Raw genomic sequence first — 19534 nt, 5'->3', positions numbered from 1 at the left:
CAAACGGCACAGTAGCTACAAAGTAGTAAAATCTCTACGTGCCAAAACTTTTTGGCGACACAAATGTTTTTACCCCGGCTCAGGCAGGAGAATCGACATACGGCAATATTTCAGTGAAACAGCTTCGAAAACGTGAAGTTCGTCGTAAACCAATACTTGTGGCAAGCAAAATTGTCGGTTGGATTATCGCCGCATTGAAACCCGAGCAGTGTCCTCTCGCGTCACGGTTAGGGCTGAATGCGGACGCTTGGCTGAAAATTATAGCCTTGTTTTGTTCCACTTGGAATTCATATCGACGGGCTTCACTGCAAATCCCCCCTTTTCATTTCCCTCTGGAGAAAATGATTGACAGATGATGCTTGCGACATTAAATCAAATCCGCTTGTTGTTGTTTTTTGTAAAGATTTACTGTAATGCATATCGAAACCGGTGCTAGTAGTTCTTGTTGACGATTATGCTTGAAGGTGCTTTCCTATCTTGCTTTGAGTTCAATACATGACATGTATTGTTAGAGCCTTTATTCGTTTTAAATTTCGAGAATTCTAAATTTAGTGGAATAGCTAAAGGTGCGTGAAATCACTTTTCTATGTTGTACTACGTTCAACACATGATATACGTTTTTAGAGCTTTCTTTTGTTTTCAAATTTAAGAATCCCAAATTTAGTAGAGATTGTCTAAATTAAAACCCTATGTCTTAAAACATTATCGCAAATTTAGTCGAATGACTAATAAATGAAATACCTACACACAAATGTACTACCGTATCAAGGTGTGATTTAGTACGTTATGAAAATCGTAAGGTACAAGTTTTCTAATTTCACAAACTTTCCTTCTATCAGGTCATCGTGGAAATGTTCCCTGCCAAGAGCGACCTCAGCACGAACAGTAAAAATCAGAGTCAGGTACGCCGTGATTTTATCTTCTGTTTTTACGAAGCTAAAGAAATGTTGTGACACGAAAATACATCAGTCAAAGGCGTCTGTCAACTAATACATTAACGGATAATATTGACTATAAAATATCGCATTCACCCACGATCACTCGTAAAGTTAACTGTAGCCAATTATATACGATGAATATTTTAACATTTACGTGTAAATTCGTTTTCTGTGGTAGCAGATTGTCACGGCGCATTGCCTTTCTTTCAATACGATAATGACATAACCAAAAACATTTCTAAAAGTTAAACCCAAAGACTCATTGAATATTTCTTGTAAAAGCAATGTGAACTTTTTTTATAGAAGTTAAGTGTGGTCATTATCCACAAATGTTGGATCACGGTCGATTCCTCCTTAAAAGTTCAAATATGCAGTAATTTGTGCAAATATCACATTCGCACATTAAATGTCAGATTCATACACCATATATTTTCTTTTCTGTCTATCCCCTTTTTGCTGTTGTCTAGCAACACATCATCAATGCAGATATAGGCTCACCCTATACGCCTTAATTTATGTTTGGAAGTCATGAAAAGACGTCGATCACTAACAGAGAAGGGTGTATGGTTTTTGAAAGTGGTTACAAATCAGCGCATAATTATGTAAAACCCATAAATCAACAGCGCCTACATGCCCCCCAAAATCGAAGGTGTGATAATATTTGAAAGTTTGACAGCACACTAGGAGTAAATTAGCTGGAACTATTCCTGTTCTTAACTTAAAACACAATCATTATTATTTGTTACAATTTTACTAATTTTGACATAATAAGCTATTACCTACAATCAACTAATTTAAGTGGTCAAAATGTCAAACGTGTGTTGTTTATTAAATTTTCCGGATGTCCCGAAGGAATTAAACCGGTTCAATACAAGTATGTGACTACCACAAGAGTGTTTAATAACCAGTAGCTTATCCAAGCTCTTATGTCTATGTACAGTTGCGATACCCAATCTATTGTGTCTATATACATATTGACAAAATCAGGTTCAAATGCACGGCGTTGCGTAAACTCAAGGTTGTTTTCCCTGTTTCCTTGCCAACGCCAATTTGCGGGTGGCAACATAACTCAAAACACAATATAATGAGAGCTGCTGTTAATAACCGATCGATCATCTTTCTTCTCTTTGCACAGCTGTCATTGAACGACGGCATCCAGTGGACCCCTTGGGAGGCTTGGGGCGAATGTTCCAGAACTTGCGGGGGCGGAGTGACGCAAGCAAGACGTCACTGCATCGGGTAAGTCCCAAACGGGGTTTCTGCACTTTAGGCTGATGCTAAACCGTACAGAAGGCCTGTACACAACCGTTAAATTGTACTTAGATGCTAACATAAGCATTTTACGTATATTAGGAATGTAAATAGCTTGCTTGACGATCAAACAGTACTCGTTTCAATGGTTCTGCCGTTCAACATTTAACATTCGCCCGCTGTGACCCAAATATCACGTTTATGTCACCGCAGCCGAGGGGCATTGGTGGCACGTAGACCTCTTTGCTAACCTGCTCCTAAACCGCAATCAAACATGCCATTATCGGTTTGCAAATAGAAAAGCATCCGAGAGCACTTGCAAAGCCTGTACGGTCCACACAAGTTTCATTGTCACACAGGACTGCTGAAGTATTTTCTTTGCCGCAGTTAACAGGCGATCTTTTGTTGTTAACCGTCCTGTACGAAAATGAACTTTGAATATATGCAGTGCTTACGTGCAGATGGGCAGCTGCATATTTTATAGCACGCAAAATAATGTTTTGATTGAAGACTAAATGTGCTGTAGTGCCGAGTGTACTTGTTGTGCAAGTTTTACAAAGCTGCAGATTTGGTGGGGACTGTATATATATTTGAGGTCCAAGCCTTAAAACTTATTGGAAGCCATAAATAGCTCGAAACACCCCATGAATCACCAGCATGATTTAACAACTTGTACGACTATTTACAGATCTAATTGCAAGGGCGATGAGAGAACATCGATTCGTTATCGAATATGCAAATCCCAGGTATGTGCAGCAAATCTAACAATAAATCCTGTCATACCGGAGAGTACTAACTGTTAACCCCGCATGATGTGGCAATTATTTACGACAATTCAAAGTCGTTAACATCTCACAAAACCCTGAGTACCAAAATCACCTGCTTTACATAACAAAGCAATGTAAAGGTTTTTTGACATTGAAGCCACCTACCTTAGTTGGTTGCTATGTTCCTCGATGTAAATATTCTTGTAAAGGAATCTATTGCAATTTTCTTTGACCAAACCAATCAACAAGTCTACTTTGTATTATTTTTTGGCCTTCCATGTAAAAGAAAATGTGTTCTTGTTTTTTGACTGGCTTGTGGTTGAGTGTTTTCTAAATCCAAGTTCGAAGTCCACATAATGCCGTGTTTTCAATACAGCCCTGTCCAGAACCGGTCAGCGACTATCGTTCACAGCAGTGCGCCTTCTACAATGCGATTCCACATCAAGGTTCGCTGTACGATTGGGTCCCAGATGATGAGCATCGCCAACGGCGTCCCTGCTCGCTATTCTGTCGTGCTAGGAACGCTGATGTCAGCGCCATGAAGTCATTGAAGGTGCTAGACGGAACAAGATGCTTTGACGACTCTATGGATGTCTGCATCAACGGAACGTGTCAGGTAAAAAGGCATTTTCTATAAGTTTTGTTTAAATTAAATGAACTGTAAATCGGTTTGTGTTTAAGGATATTTTTTTATATCTTGCTTGTTAACTTACAAATTAGTTTATGTTAGCTAAACCGGGTGTCTTAGAACGGATGATTTATGCCACAGGAATGTGGAATTAAGTTAATGTGTCCTGACTTAATGAACATACTCCATCATTTGCTCACTTTTCCCTACTCTTAGGTTTGTGTAATGATCTAAAACATGATACAACTTTCCAGACGAAAATCCCAGACAATTTGCACAGTTTATCATTACAACCAGTGATGCACCGAAGTTTCGGTTGGCCGAAACATTCCGGCCGAATAAGCTGTTTTTCGATGTTTCGGTTTCGGCCCGAACTTTTTTGAAAATTCGGCCGAAACCGAACTTTTTGATTGCATGGAATTAATACCCAAACTTTCATTTTCGCCAATACGAAACATCATAAATTAACTATTTGTTGTATCTATAAAATACTTGCTACATTGTCTGCGAAATATTACAAGTTTTGTGAAGTATTCGCATTGTAAAAGTAGTTTTGGCTTTTCATAATTGAGTTCACTTGCATCAACAACACACGGTTCAGTTAAAAACACCCATAAGAAATGCGGTTTTAGGTTCGGCCTGATTCGGCCGAATTTATTCGGCCTCGTGGCCGAATATTCGGTTTCGACCCGAACCTTTTTAGGCGGGTTCGGTGCATCACTAATTACAACCAATGACGTTATGATCGCCCGCCAAATTCGGACGCAAAATTGTACCTCCATGGTTTACGTCATTGTTGTCATAAATAGCACAATCATATCGATACCTTTTGATTAAGGGTGTAAAGCAGTAATCGGTAACAATCGGGATGCAATCCCCGGCATAACTTGCGGGTCGTATCGTCTGGTGACGCGGCACCGCGATCAGGTGACCGATTTGAACTTCCGTCGTGACATCATCATGCACGTGATACGCAAAACTCTGCCAGTTTGTAATTGTTAAAACTGGTGTATGGAAATTTTTTGAAACAGTTTCAATGGGTTAGGAGCGTAGATGAAGGTAAACTCTGGTCATTGTTAACTCTTTGTTTAAGTAAATATGTCATATCCTTAAAACCATTGGGGTTATGTTTTTATCAACAGCCTTCATGTATGGTTTTTAAAGGATAATTTACTTAAAGCCAAATCCAACAATACACACAAAAGCTGAATCTTTTTCCTTTTGGGTAGCCTTAGAAACACGATTTGAAGTGTTTTCTATTTGCACCCTATCAGCTTGCGGATAGATCGATATTTGATACCGACTTTCGCTGATTAAGTATCTACCATTTCGTGTGTTTAATGGGTAACACGATACAGCCAGAGCCATTAACTGATACTTAAACTGCTTGCTTATCCAATTGCCACTACCGGCCCTACACACGACAAGGTTTAATGGCCCCCGTTTGCGTGCTACCTGTCGAACCTTTGCCACTTGAAATCAATTTGCTAATAGAAAGCAAAGCTTCCAAATGTCGACAGTCGATTAGTTGTCAAGTGTTTGACGTCATGTTTACGTCATCGTCGGCGTTGCAAGGGAGTAGGTTTCTGGAAGAGGGGCTTTGTGACGTACGCGGCGGATAATTGTAACATTTCATGTGGCTGCGTCTTGGTTGGTTGTTGATGTAATGGGAAGCTTTTAATACGTTGTGTAGCCCTGCTTTTTGCATACAGTTTTTATGCTTTTGAAATGCCTGCAAGTGAAGGAAATTTTTTTCCCCACTCATAGTGACATTTGCCCAAACTGTCTTGGGTACGATGTCTAATAGCAATTTAACTCCAACCTAATACTTTTTTCACAGCTCTGTTTGTGTTTGGTTACGTATTTTATAAGTTTGATTTTACTGGCCCATACAAGTAAGGTTTTAATGACAGCGCACCTAATTTAAATTTTAGCTGAGTTGTGGTTAATTGTTACGGGAGAAAACAACATGTCGAATGGTGGCAATTTGACCTCACATTGCCTGCTGTTCTTGTTTGTGGTTAGCAAATTGGCAATTTGTAAACTATGACTTGGTTACGTAAGTCGCTCGTCCAATGACGCCAAAAAACGTCCACAATCGACGGAGAAACATTTTCAATTGGAACAAATCTGTAAAACAAACACAAACTCAAAATTATTGCATGGAACATGTTGTTTAAAATTGTATCACGTTTTCATGTAAAACGACTTAAATTTTAAAGCACGTTTTTTCAACCTGGTGCGTTTGAAGCCAAGATTATTTCCGCATCCTGGTAAGGCATATTTTAATTTAATTTTTTAATTTTGTAGTTATTCATCCCTTTGGTTAGATTTTTAAAGATTTGAAAGAGAGAATTGGGATATTGATCTTCTGAAATTAATATTAAATTTTCAATTAAAACAATCGTGCAGCTCTATTCCTTGAACGCAAACTGGATGCGTTGGTCTGAATTTAGTCGTTTAAAGTGACTTTTCGCAAGAATTAGTGGTATGCATTTTCACCTTTAGTTTTGGCGCCGTTTTTTTAATTAGCATTTTAGCACCAAGGATTTACGTAGTTGGCATTTTCAGCTAAGCAAATTTAAGATATATTTAGAAACATTGAAGAAAACTTAAGAAAAAAACATGAAATGGAACGTGAAAAATGCACGCGAGTTGTTGGGCTTTCGTGCAAACAAAATTACTTGAAATCACTACGCATTAAAGTTTTTTTGGAATCCTTATAAGGTATACATTTACTCCAAATCAGTCAACAACAAAACTTGACAACTCTGAAAGAAACCTTCTCCTAAAGCTTTTGAAATTTCAATAATCTATGTCAATATTAATTTGCTGGAGAAAGGCGTACATAAGGCATATTTATTTGTTTTACAAAATTTTTATTTAATTTGATTAGTTGAAAATGCGTAACTTAGTTGTTTAAATGAAAATCCCATATTAATGCACAAAATACCCGACAAGAAACATTTATAAAATAATTTTTATTTTTTCTATTGCACTTCAAATAAGCCGAACTGGTGACATTCATTTGCGGTTGTGTGCAAAGGTTTTAAGTCGTCACTATTCTTGACAATATTGACTCCCGTAGTTGTTTTGTAATTTGTCAGTCTGCGCAACCAGACACCAAATGATGACATTTACCTAATGACGTCACGATCCAACGCACGCCATCCCTCTCGCGTTACGTATTATTTTTCAATACCGGGTCGCTTACCACTTAATTTGAGCTTGTCTCATTTTTCTTCTGATCGCGGCCTTGAAGTTGCGTCATTGGTTTTGTTCAAGGTCAAGGGGTTGCGTAATAAGCAAACGTTGTAAGTGGATTTTTGTTTAGTTTCCCTTAAAAACCTTATTACTATCGTTTTTGTTGACGTTCTGACATTTTTATTCTTTCTGTTTATCGATATATTTAGCAACTGGTATCTAAAATCATTAGTGGTGTTATGGCAAAGTGGTTCAAGGTAGTGATGCACCGAAGTTTCGGTTGGCCGAAACATTTCGGCCGAATAAGCTGTTTTTCGATGTTTCGGTTTCGGCCCGAACTTTTTTGAAAATTCGGTCGAAACCGAACTTTTGATTGCATGGAATTAATACCCAAACTTTCATTTTCGCCAATACGAAACATCATAAATTAACTATTTGTTGTATCTATAAAATACTTGCTACATTGTCTGCGAAATATTACAAGTTTTGTGAAGTATTCGCATTGTAAAAGTAGTTTTGGCTTTTCATAATTGAGTTCACTTGCATCAACAACACACGGTTCAGTTAAAAACACCCATAAGAAATGCGGTTTTAGGTTCGGCCTGATTCGGCCGAATTTATTCGGCCTCGTGGCCGAATATTCGGTTTCGGCCCGAACCTTTTTAGGCGGGTTCGGTGCATCACTAGTTCAAGGCATAGTGGTCTCCTATATGTTTAGTTTGGCATGATGATTCTACGTTGAACTGAGTCTATATGGAGTTCTAATAATAGGCTAAAATAGAATTAAAATATAATTTGAAATCTTCTAAAATACCGTTTTAAATCCAACCTAAGCGTATTAAATCCTCTATTTCTAACAAACCAAATCATGATTATGGCCTGATTAAGATGCTTAACTTTATTTTCATCCCATCCGGAATAAATGACCTTCAAAGCATTAGAACTTGCCGTATTCTGCTAGCAACATTCAACTATTTCCCGCTATTGAACAACACCTGCTCTGGTAAATGCGTATGTCGGTCGAGTTACACGAACTTCACCAACGACTGGAAGCAACTCGCCAGTATATTGCGCATTGTTTGTGAATTTACGTTTCCTGTTTGCAGTAAATAACCCGTTCGGGGAGCAATTGGAAGTCCAGGTCGACTTGAATTACTTGAGTTTGTTAAGTGAGAGGGTTGTTTCTGAAATAATTGGAACAATTTATTAACATTCCGCTTGTAATTGGACCATAAAATTTGAAAGATATGTAATACATGGTATAATGTAAACTAAATAATGCTCGTTTGACAAATATATTGCTTTTCAACGTCCTATTCAGGTTACCTTTATCACGGTTATTACATGTTAATCGGTAGAAATTTGCAAACGAATGTATTTAGACAAAAAATTATGGGCTTTTCTATCAGTTATTTTTTAGAAAGTGGTATGTTCCTTAAATATATTTAACACTTAATTGTGCAGTGATGAAAAGTTTATGTGCTTATTTACTCTGTAATACATTCACTACATCTGTTCTCCTCACTACAAGATTCATAGCCATACACGACAAACGGAGTAGTAAAATACGCCCCGACACGTCTCTGGCCACCACCAACTCACAACATCAGAAAAATAGTCGACGTTTTGTCCACGCTTCGCCGCTTGAAAGCATCACGACCATCATAAAATGTCTCAGATTTTCTGAAATTCCTAGGCCCAGGGCAGCTGCTTCAAACGCTCAGTGGCCTTGAACTTTGCAACACAGGCACGTTGTGTCAACACCCAGAGCGAATAACGCCCTTTTGTTGGGCTTGTAATTTTTTATCAGAGAAAGTCAGCTTACTGGGTTTGTTGTACGAAATCCAGGCTTGAAATTCTTAGAAATGCTGCTGATGTGTTAAAAAAATCATACAAAAACGATTATTTTCAATTTCCAACAGTTATGAGCTTTTATGGCATAACGTTTTGTTTGGTTACCGCCAGGGTCACAATATTTAAATGTTTTTTTACGTTTTGACTGCGCAATGCGCTCGATCACGCCATAAAGTATGTATTGTCCCTTGGCCACCATTTCAAGCCTCAACTCGTTGCACCAATTTGTCAACATATTAAAAGCTGCATACTGTTTCAGCATTTGTTGACATTTGTACTTACAACTACAAAACCGCAATTAAACTATTTGTACTCTTTGTAATGGCAAATAAAACCTGCATTAGGCCTTTGGAATTTTCCCTGATACGAGATGAAATGCATCAAAGTGTTTTGAAAGTCAATTGGGTTAAGGTTTCTTGTACAATAGGGGCAAAGTCCTTTAGGTCCACAGTTCACTTGCAGAGGTGAAACACAATCACTGGTGAACCTATAAGCTGTAAAAATATTTTTACTATGCCGCTATTGCCTTGCCAGTCAAGTTTTATTGCCAGAAAGGAATCCGATGAAATATAATACACGATTTCTTGTTCACTTTCTACCTATATATGATATATTAGGCTTCCTCAGCCATTGACACTCGTCATAAATGGCTTGTTTAACAAATGCTTTGGGTGGGAAAATCTTGTCTGTGGTTTAGGGCGTTTGAACTAGTGCCTACAGCCGCAAAAACTACTTGTTCATTGCAAGTTTTAGCCTGTTAATTTTTTACCGATATTTTTGCTTTTGGGACTGAATGGTTACGGTTTTAAGGGCAAATGTCTTAAATGCGATGTATTTAGTCACTTAAAATGTGCAGCATATTTGATTTCTTGTTCTGTTTAGGAGGTCGGATGTGACGGACAGCTAAACAGCAACGCAAAACTGGATGTCTGTGGGAAGTGTTCTGGGGACGGAAGCACATGTAGACTCGTTACTGGCCTCTACCGGCCAAATCCACATAAGCGGCAAGGTACGCTGAGCAAAATGTACCTCACACACACTACATCATTGGTTTACGCGGGCACTAGCGTCCCCTGGCGGCGCTTTCAATAGCGAAACTGGCGAGAATTGTGGGGAGATGGGCATTTTGACATAAAACTGGGCAGACAGAGTAAAGTTGCAAAACAATTCAGTCGTTAGTCTCTTTCAACGACTATTAAAACAATTTGGTAAAATGACTACATAGCACTGTTACTATGAAAACCAAAGTTTGTTAATGAACTCGTAACATCACTCTTTTTGTTTTTCTATTTTTACTTTAAGGGCCACGTTATGAAATCATCTCCTAAGATGGCGGCACAGAAAAAAGTTTGATTAAAATTACATTCAATTTTCCTAAATCAGAGGCGCTGATGACATTTTATTAATGTTAATTGGATCGATTTCGGCGGTAAATTTAACGCCAATAGACAGATAGATTTTGTTCGATTTTGGGTTTCACAAATGCGTTTGTTATCAATATTTGTTTATTTTGTGTTAGTATTTTTATAAAAGTTTTTGATATAACACTTGTGTATTCTTTGCAGGTGCTGAAGTTGTGATCACGATACCCCAGAACAGTAGACACGTGTCAATTTCTGAACGAGGCTCGGGCCACGCTGGTAAGCTTTTTGTTTGTTTACGAAATAATTTTTTGGGACCATGGCAAAATCATTACCACAAATTTGTTTTTTTTGCTAGGACTAAAGCTAAACAACTCGGAATCGGATTTCTTAGTTCCTGGAAAAATATTCAACAGCACATGGAAAGTTTTCAAGACTTCAGGTTTAGTCGTTCAGCAAGGATCACTTTCCTTTGACAAGGAGTACTTTGACGTCCCCGGCCCAGTACCAAGCGATCTCAAAATTGTGGTACACAGTATTTTTAGCTTTTTCTTTCATACGAATTTAAGCTTTTTTAAACACCGCGTTCCAAATGTTTGTTCTGTCAAATTCAAAACGACTAATCGTGCCAACATTTTTGCATGTAATGCAGTAGTGGTTAGACATGAATAGTCCTGAGAATGCTGACATATTGATATGTGTAGTGTGTGATTTTGGTAATATTAAATCATAACAATCTGAAAACAAAAATCTTTCGAACTGTGCTTATACATGAAACCGAAATTTAATAGGCGTGAGATGCAAACTTGCGTGCTAATCTTTATAGTCCTTATGTTGCTAACTTAACGCGTTTTAATTGTTTAACGTAAGTGTCGTTACCGTCACATTTAGTGCCAAGATGTCGAAAAGGTTGCATAAATTCTTTTGCTTTATTTCGTATAGGCTGTTTATGATGAGCAAGAGTGGAAATACATTCGCTACGAATTCTACCAACCCCTCACGTTCGTATGGAAACATGACACAAGCACAAGCCAATGTACAGCGACCTGCGGCAATGGTAAATTAATCGTTCGACCGTAGAAGCAAACATAACGAAGTATTTTAACTCCTCTCCTCTAAGGGCAATCTAATTTTTAAATTGTTTGTTACAATATTATTTAATACAGACCACACCAAATCCCGGCGCATTGTTTTGCAGGAAATCTGTTGTTCAGAAAAGTGGACGTTACATTTTGAATACCTTCCGCCATATCGCCCATAAGTTACCTGCAATAATACGAGTTATTTTTTAAGGTCTGCAATACATCCGCCCAGTCTGTGTGGACCTTAACACTGGCGAACATCACAATGAAGCAAAGTGCAGGCAAGAGGGATTAATTCCCCCCTCGCCTCGAGTTCTTAGATGCAATGTCAAAGAATGTCCTAATAGGTTTGTAAGACTTGTATTCGTTTTTGACACCTTAACTGTCATGATTGGCCTATACAAAGGTTGCATCTAAGCAATTAAAAAATTACAATCAGATGAATTGGGTTTTGTTCTTTTGGGTACTTTAACAAAATCTTAATGTGCTGACATCGTTTGTTGCATTGTTTTTCTGTCTGTTGCAGCTTGGACAAGGAAAGACTGACTTATGAATACGATCACCGGGGATCAAAGTTAAAGTAAGAAATAAAATAAATGTATTACGTTTTTATTTGTAACTAATTAACATGTCAAAATACAATATTGAAAATGTGTAAAGTGAAGTTTAAACATATGTTATAAATTAACATGACGGATTGTAAGTAACATTTTATTCTTGTAGGTGGCTTACCGATCCATGGACTATTTGCTCTAAATCCTGTGCGGGAGGATTTCAAACGCGCACACTTTCCTGTGCGGAGGAGACTTTCACAGGAGAAGTGCACTTAACATTCGATGATACTCCTTGCTTGCTTGCTCGAGTTAAGAAACCGGAAAGCCAGAGAAGCTGCAAAGAAGATCCATGTCCGCATTGGAGAGCTATGGACTGGTCAAGGGTATGAGTTTCATGACAGTGTTGCAACCTTTTCTGTTTGTATTTCTAATTTAGCATTAGCTCTACACACTTATTCAAAGCATTTGTTGATAATGGACAGAAGTAGTCAGTTGTCTAACCCCAGTATACCTTCCAATATCAGTTCTGTAATAGGTTTAACACTTACGTCAACACAAGTCGTGTTTTACTCATATTTCGCCAACTTAATGTACTTTGTCACGTGACGCTCATAATACGGTGCAGCAGCGTTTAGTCCACCAATTCAGTCCTCTATTTGTTTGCGCTCCAAAACGGTAAACGTTGCGCAGCTGTTTCATGCTTAGTAGCTGTTTAGTTGAACTACGATGCTTTTTTACCGAGAGAAATAAACTCAACTTAACAGAAAAATGCTACATTTCTTATTGCGTAAAAAAATGCTACATTTTCTTATTCCAGCTAACGATGGTTTTATTTAACAGTGCAGTGCACAATGTGGCCGCGGGTGGCAGCATAGAGTCGTTCGATGCCAAACACACGATGATCGCGCTGCTTTTGGTTGTAATACACAGGCGAAGCCCATCGTGAGAAAATCGTGCTCCACAGGACAACTCTGCACTGCTAGAGGTAAATGCACCAGAGAATACTTTCCACATATCTTTTATCCTATTTTTTTCGTACAAAATTATTTCGTCACTCGTATTATTGCAAAGAGGAGCTACATTTATCATATTTTCGAATTGGTGGTTAAATATCACACAAGCCAATGCCTGCAAGACTTAAATCAAGAAAATGTTAAAGCTGACAGCAATTTGGCGTTGTCACGTGTGTTTTGTGGATTAATCCAAGGTCCTTCTTTTTCGAAATATAAAAACAAGATTATTACCAAATTTCTTGTGTTTAAATTCCGGCTTCCGCATCAGTACCTTTTACGCTCCAAATATCCTTTACCCATTTTGCACAAGTTCTAGTTGCGCCTCTTGATAAACGGTTTTATAGTATAGTGTAAATACCTGTCTATTGCAGCGCTGCCGAAGAAAGTCGTTCCTGCAAAGCCACTCAAGCACAGAAAGAAGAGTGCTCACGCTGAAGCGAAAGCTATTCGTGTGGAGGAAGTTCGCTCGTTTTCAACAACCCCAAGGTATAGTATAATACATCAATACTCAAAATACATGTATCTGGTTTAGTACTATCATTGATGCTTAACTTTTATCTAGTTGGATAAGTGAAAGTTGGGGAGACTGTTCGACAACTTGTGGACGCGGAGTGACGTCACGGGTGGTGCAGTGTATGGTCATGCTTGAGTTCACAGGCAGGATGGAAGTTGTACCTGACAGTGAGTGCGTCGGCACAAAACCTGTCACTGAACAAGTAAAATGCCATTTAAAGTTTTTACTGTATTTTTTTTCTTTATTCTATTTTCTGTCTAACTGGTGTGTTCCAAGCGTTTGGTCAAGAAATAGAGCGCCGAACTTCTTTAAATTTGCATACATGTTAGTAAGTTATCTAACGTTGATCCTCCCAAATTTTGACCCCGGATGACCTAGCGGGTCATCCACAGGCCTCCAAAACGTGAAATTTAAATTAGTGTTTAAATTTCACAACTTTAAAGCAATACCTGAAAATCATAAGCATAACCACAAACTTAATTTTGAAACAGCCTTGCTCCATGGGAGCGTGTGAACCAATTCATACAGATGTGGGCTCTGAATACTATGACCCTGATTACGTGGATGATGCCGTCATTATTGAATCTCTTGGTGACGTAGGACATTATGCGTCGACTGACTTTTCACCAGAAAACTTTGAATGGAGATATATTGAGGGATCTTGTACGACAACTTGTGGAAACGGTATGGTAGGAGTACATGGTTTTGTGACAGAGAGATTGAAACAGTAATTTCTTGGAATTGAAACTAGAGCAAATGTTTTTTGTCGCATTCCTTCTGACTGTTACGATGTTAAGTGTGATTATTTGCAGATGATTATTTGCAAACTTTTCTTTCAGGGCCCGAGCATATCCGCCAATCGTCGGGGAGTAAAGGGCTTTGACTTTAATTTCTTTATGTTGTAAACAACCCTTTGTGGGTATTGGTCTATTTTCGTTTCATCGCGCGTCACATCGCCTTTAACTTTAAATCAACGTACAAAATCGGATAGTTTGAATAAAATACAAAATAAGACCGAATTAAGGAATCAAGCTGTTTATACATTAGCAAGTGAAACGACGCATAACGTGGGTAAAACCGAAATGCGATTTGAACCATTTTTTTTATATTTCTGCCCAGGAACGATGCTGTCGATTCAGAGATGTTTTCACATGGCCAACAACTCTTTAGTGTCAAGCGAACTTTGCGACGAAAACTTGCGACTATCTGATTTGTCACTTCCATGCAATCTCCAACCTTGTCCAGCGGAACAGTTTACACCGAACGGAACAAGGTACGTTTTTTGTATGAAGAGCACGTGTTTCCATAAGTTTTTCCAAGTTCTGCAAATTAATGGTTTGATAATATGTGCTATTGTATTGAAGCACTCAAGCTAAAAGTGTAACGGAAAATGGCCCCTGGCTTTGTCTAAAAAGTAAAGTTTAGAAAGTGTTTAAGAAGTCAATTTAGTTATTGGAAAAATGTTTCTGTTTTTATTGTGATTCGGTTTGGGTTTTGGGGTTTGAAACCATCTGCCGTTCTCCCGAAAATTCTCCAGGTAGCTTATTTGAAAAACTGATTAACGTTTCAATTAGCGTTCATCAAATAACTTACATTTAAGCTGAAACAATTTAGATTTATGACAAGACAAAAAAAAATACAACAAACAAGTTCAGGTTTGGTTTTGTGCAAGTGATTCTTCTGTCCGCTATTTGATTGATGCTTGTTCAAATGATTACCCCTCGGCACATGTTTTCACAGTTCTCGACCGCTCATTAGCACCACTAAGCAGCCTCCCAGGGTGCGGCAGTAATCGTTTAATCCTATTGGTCGAAAGGGTCATTCATCAACCAATCACAGGCAATCGAGACCGTTTGAAATCTTTTGCGAGGATTATCGAGCTATGGCGCATCTTAAGAGTAATGACTGCGGCGTTATCACTTTCCAACTTCTACCACCAAACAAGCCTATTGGTGGCAGTGGGAAATTGAGACTGTATGAGAAAGGCGCGTTTGTGTGTTGCTGCTGTGGCCTATTTTAGTTTCAGGTAGGGCCTAGTTTTTCATGGCGCGCCACTTTCTAACCCTCGTTTCCTGATTTCCTAAGCTGCCGCCATCTTGGCGACATTTTTACGGTCTACTGAGCTGACTAAATGTTGAAGTCTTTGGTCGATCTTGTGATTTCACCCAAATATGGTTAATTTCATATAAATGGATGTGTTGAACATGTTTTACAGCATGTTTGCAATTAAAAGAAAATTAAATTTTTTAACTCAAATATGTTTCCGTTTAAGGTACATATTTTTTAAAATGAGGTATTTGTGGATTGAAAAATTATTTTGTAATGCGATCTATATTTCTAACCCTTGTCACCAAATTGTATTAACTTTTTTCATGAACGATATACAGTAGGATGGAGTCTTTGTTGAACGGTTTGGAAAAGGGTAACGCGGTTTCTAATTCCACTCGAAAGTACTCGGATTTTAGCGCGCGTTCTGCGGCGTTTTGTTGTTTGCACGGGATGTGTTTGGGGATTTGGAAAAAATCCGAATCCTTTTACGAAAGCCACTCTGCGATACAGGATCATGACTTTAGCGTCGGATTGTCTATTTAACTATTTGTGTTACTAATGGCTGACTTCTGTGTAGGAAGATATATGATATTTTCCTTTCTAACGTTTTGACCAAGATTTGAAAAATACCGTACTGGCAGTATAGGTCAAGCGAAAGCATAGTTTTGTGCAGTTTTTCTTGAGCTATATCTGGGTGATTTTGAGATTTTTCTATCGCCATATGACTCGACAACAGACAGCCCATTTCTTTAGTTCTTTAAAAACCTGTGACTTTCACGGGTAGCAAACTTTGTTTCTCTTTGAAAATGAAAGTAAATTCTGCTCAGCGACATTGTCTATAGGACAGGCTTAGTAAAATGCATGTGGCACCGCAATTTTTCAGAGGGTTTAAACGGTTTCTTACAGTCCATCTGTGCATGTTTGCGTAGCTGTAAACTGTCCACACACTTTTCTCTCAACCGTATATTGCTGAACATTTAACATAAATTACACATTACTGCTGGAAGGTTTGTCTTCCTTGTTAATCTCAATTGCGTTGACCTTTTTGAGTTAAGTATTTCCGTTCGCTGCACGTTTCAGTGTTTGTACACTAGCTGATTTTATTTAACGTCGTGACTCTTTTCCGCACTGAACGTTTGAGATCACAACCAGACAAACGTGACGTTTTGCTCTTGTACGTTCTCCGTGAATTAGCTCTGCTACCAATTCCTACTTCTGGAATAAAATATTTATATTCTCATAACTGTTGATGCCAAAATATTGCAACTAGCAACCATGTTGTTGCCTAGTGCGTGTGCAGTACATGAGATGAGTACATGAAAACACTGTGCAACTGAGACAACAGAAAACATTGTAAGTCAGCAAACAAGGTATATAGCAGTTAAGATTATCTGTTCATTTCATGGAATGGTGTGAAGGTATGTACTTTAAGGAAACAGTTCGCCGTGCTACCGAGCCTTGAAAAATTGGTCAATTTTAGTATTGCACATTAAAAATGCTACTTTAGCCGTTAGATCTAATTTTTATGCATCTACAAACATACTCTGTGAAATCAAGCGCATCTACCTTTTACCTTCCAGTTATGTGTCAAACCATGATAGGAAAATTTGAGAACAGTCTTGGTGCAATTACAACATTGTGATAGTAAAGCGTGCTTTTTGATCTAGGCCCACGTATCGTATAACCATAATAACCCTGTTCTCAAGCTTTTACCCCACAGACAACGTTGCGTATAGTTACCAAAAAAGGCGATATGTTGTTGTTTTTGTTCTGAGCCCTTGAGTCGTCCGTGAAGATTAATGATCTTCAAGACAGGAGGATCGGAAAAACGTCGCTCATAGACCTGAAGACGGAAGGCTTCCATCGTCAACTCGCCACCTCATATAGAGCTGGTGTGGCGTCGACGGAGGCGAAGTGTCTCCAACTTTGTTTACCTCCTGCTTAAACCCACGTTTATAGAGCATTTTTGTACAAACGTTTTGGAATTTAAAGTCTAGTAGCTCTCGATCCGGTTTACGATTGCTGTATAAGATATTCATTTTTACACGAGGATTTACATGATAGATTGTTATTATGAATTTCATGTAAAAACACATATCGGCATGAACATATCAATTGTATCAAAAAGAATAATAACATTTAGAAATATGGAAAGCCTTAATGGTTAGTAGCGTTGCTAGGATTTTATCCATCGGTTATAATAGTTGTTTAAACCTTTTTAAACCCCTGAATATCAAAGTTCACCCTTACCCCCAACCACCCAAGATATCCTTCCATTTTGAAAAAATCTCTCAGCAATTACCAGGTTTGGCGCCTCCATAACGGGATCAACCTGTTCGCCACCCGCGCCATTGTGCTGTCTTCTAATCTACATCGTCCACATCAGGTTACAGATAGCATCAATCCAGGTTCGCAGTGGCCGCAGCAAGCAATGTCCACTCCGTAGGTGGCCGCTGGTCAGCAGTAGGCGATTGGTTCGACGTTCGAACACGTGTTTTTGTGCACTGTCAGATTGTTATTTTAGCTCGCCAACGAACAAAGGATTGGCTGTTGTTCAGGCGTCTTCTTTACCTTCCGTCCATCTTTTGTTGCGCGCAAAACGATCGGTCTTGCTCGGCCCGCGAGGGGTGACAAATTCTCCACATTGGCATTCGACCAACCACAAATGTTTGCTTCGGTACGTGACTATGTCAGGATTTCTTGAGTTGTTGGCTAAGTTGTGAAAAAATGTAGTGCAATATTCTTATTTATGCATTGTATTTTAAAGTTTTAAACGACCAGATTGTTCATGTTGAAATTAATTGTATTTAAAATTCAACTGTACCGAAAATATTTACAGTATCCAACAGTGAACTTGACCAGAAAAATGCTTTGTGCTCGTTTGCAGCTTAATTGCCGAAATATTGCATTTGCGCTTTTGTTGATAGTTTGTTGCACATATCAGCCTAGAAAACGTAGAAATGGAAATTGTAAACAGAATATGCCTGCAAAAATTTCAGTGATGTAATATCTTTTATTACACACATATACAGTCGTTACGCAGCATCGATTTACTCCTTAACAGCCATACTCAAAAACCAGGAAGGGGCCCAACGGTATTATTTAGGCCTGAGATGGGTAGCAATAACGTAAGCCACAAGGGCGGGCTTAACCGTAATCTCGTCTCAACAATAACATGTTTCAACAGTGCTGAGTCCCTTTCAAGGCAACTTTGAAACGCCGATGTCGATCAAATCGTGTTGTTGTGGGAAATGTAAATATGTGGGTGTTTCTAAAAGCTTTTGCACGTTGCTTGGCTTACTTTGTGTGCATAGAACATGATGTTTTTCCAACAGTCCAAATCCTGTTGGTTTATGTAATGGTAAATCGGTGATGTATCATTTTTGATGTTATTGTTCACTGACTCTCATAAAATCTGACGCTATTGAGGCAAATTTTGAGATATAAATAAAACCTATTAAATAATCGTAATTCCTTCCCAAACCAGTTAGGCATGCAAGTTCACTGATTTTAAGTTGACCAGAACCTTGCGTCCGTGCCTAACTTGCCTAAGGTGCAAACAAGGTTCACGACTTCAAAAGTCATTGAAAATGAGTTCAGCCTCTGCAAATTAAAATATGCCTTTCGAATCTTGACCTCCTTTGAAGTCACACCGCCGAGGATCAGTTAATTTGGAACCGAATCCTAACCGTTGAAAATCGTTCGATCCTAGCTCCAATTTGTGGATCTTAGGCCCGCCACTGCACAGATCTCTCCGGGCCATTTACGGTGTCCAATTACTAGGGTTTAGCGACGTTTTGGCGACAGGTCACTCTTCTTCTCACTGGAGGATCGCGGCTGCAGGGCTTGTACGATAGGAACGTTGTTTTCGTCGGCGAAAGTGTTTTTAGGAAGTGTTTTGTCTGGCTGTCGGCAGGAATGTGATATGAATAGGGGTAAAAGACTGGGCAAAGGTGACAAGGGGTTGAGGTCGCTCAGTTGAAGATGCTGCAACCACTGCTGGAGTGCAAGTCGCGTCTGTTCCTATAGCGCCAAGTTGGTTCCAGGCTCTTGAGCTTCTGACGTTGCTTACATAGCTGCTCCGATTCGGTTTCGGTACCAGTCGATGATGCGGTCAAGTGTGATCAGAAGATGTTTCAGCATAGTGTTCTATTGTTCCAGGCGACGTTGTTTAGCGTTAACACAGTTCGGCATTGAAGTTTTAGATTACATTTGAACTTGGAAAAGCTGAACAAGTGATTTGATTCATTTAGTGTCTGAACCAACTGCCTGGCGACTAACACTGCGTATGAAGTTTCACTGCTTGTTGTTTGTTAGGG

At 38.8% G+C, this 19534-nt stretch overlaps 1 protein-coding gene across 1 annotated transcript in view; it reads left to right on the top strand.

Annotated features, from left to right (window-relative positions):
* Positions 1–19534, top strand: part of LOC145212704 (ADAMTS-like protein 1) — a 59701-nt gene that overhangs the window by 4544 nt on the left and 35623 nt on the right. Inside the window, exons 2-17 of the mRNA XM_080080929.1 lie at positions 840–902; positions 2074–2177; positions 2878–2935; positions 3333–3572; positions 9525–9651; positions 10208–10282; positions 10362–10531; positions 10946–11060; positions 11297–11432; positions 11612–11665; positions 11809–12022; positions 12480–12624; positions 13024–13138; positions 13215–13368; positions 13658–13850; positions 14286–14439. Coding sequence (XP_079937055.1) covers positions 840–902; positions 2074–2177; positions 2878–2935; positions 3333–3572; positions 9525–9651; positions 10208–10282; positions 10362–10531; positions 10946–11060; positions 11297–11432; positions 11612–11665; positions 11809–12022; positions 12480–12624; positions 13024–13138; positions 13215–13368; positions 13658–13850; positions 14286–14439 — 2117 coding nt within the window. The remainder of the gene's footprint in view (positions 1–839; positions 903–2073; positions 2178–2877; positions 2936–3332; positions 3573–9524; positions 9652–10207; positions 10283–10361; positions 10532–10945; positions 11061–11296; positions 11433–11611; positions 11666–11808; positions 12023–12479; positions 12625–13023; positions 13139–13214; positions 13369–13657; positions 13851–14285; positions 14440–19534) is intronic.

Source organism: Phallusia mammillata, chromosome 2, assembly GCF_965637545.1.
Source record: "Phallusia mammillata chromosome 2, kaPhaMamm4.hap1.1, whole genome shotgun sequence".
Lineage (NCBI taxonomy): Eukaryota > Metazoa > Chordata > Ascidiacea > Phlebobranchia > Ascidiidae > Phallusia > Phallusia mammillata.
This window is presented reverse-complemented; position numbering and strand designations above follow the sequence as displayed.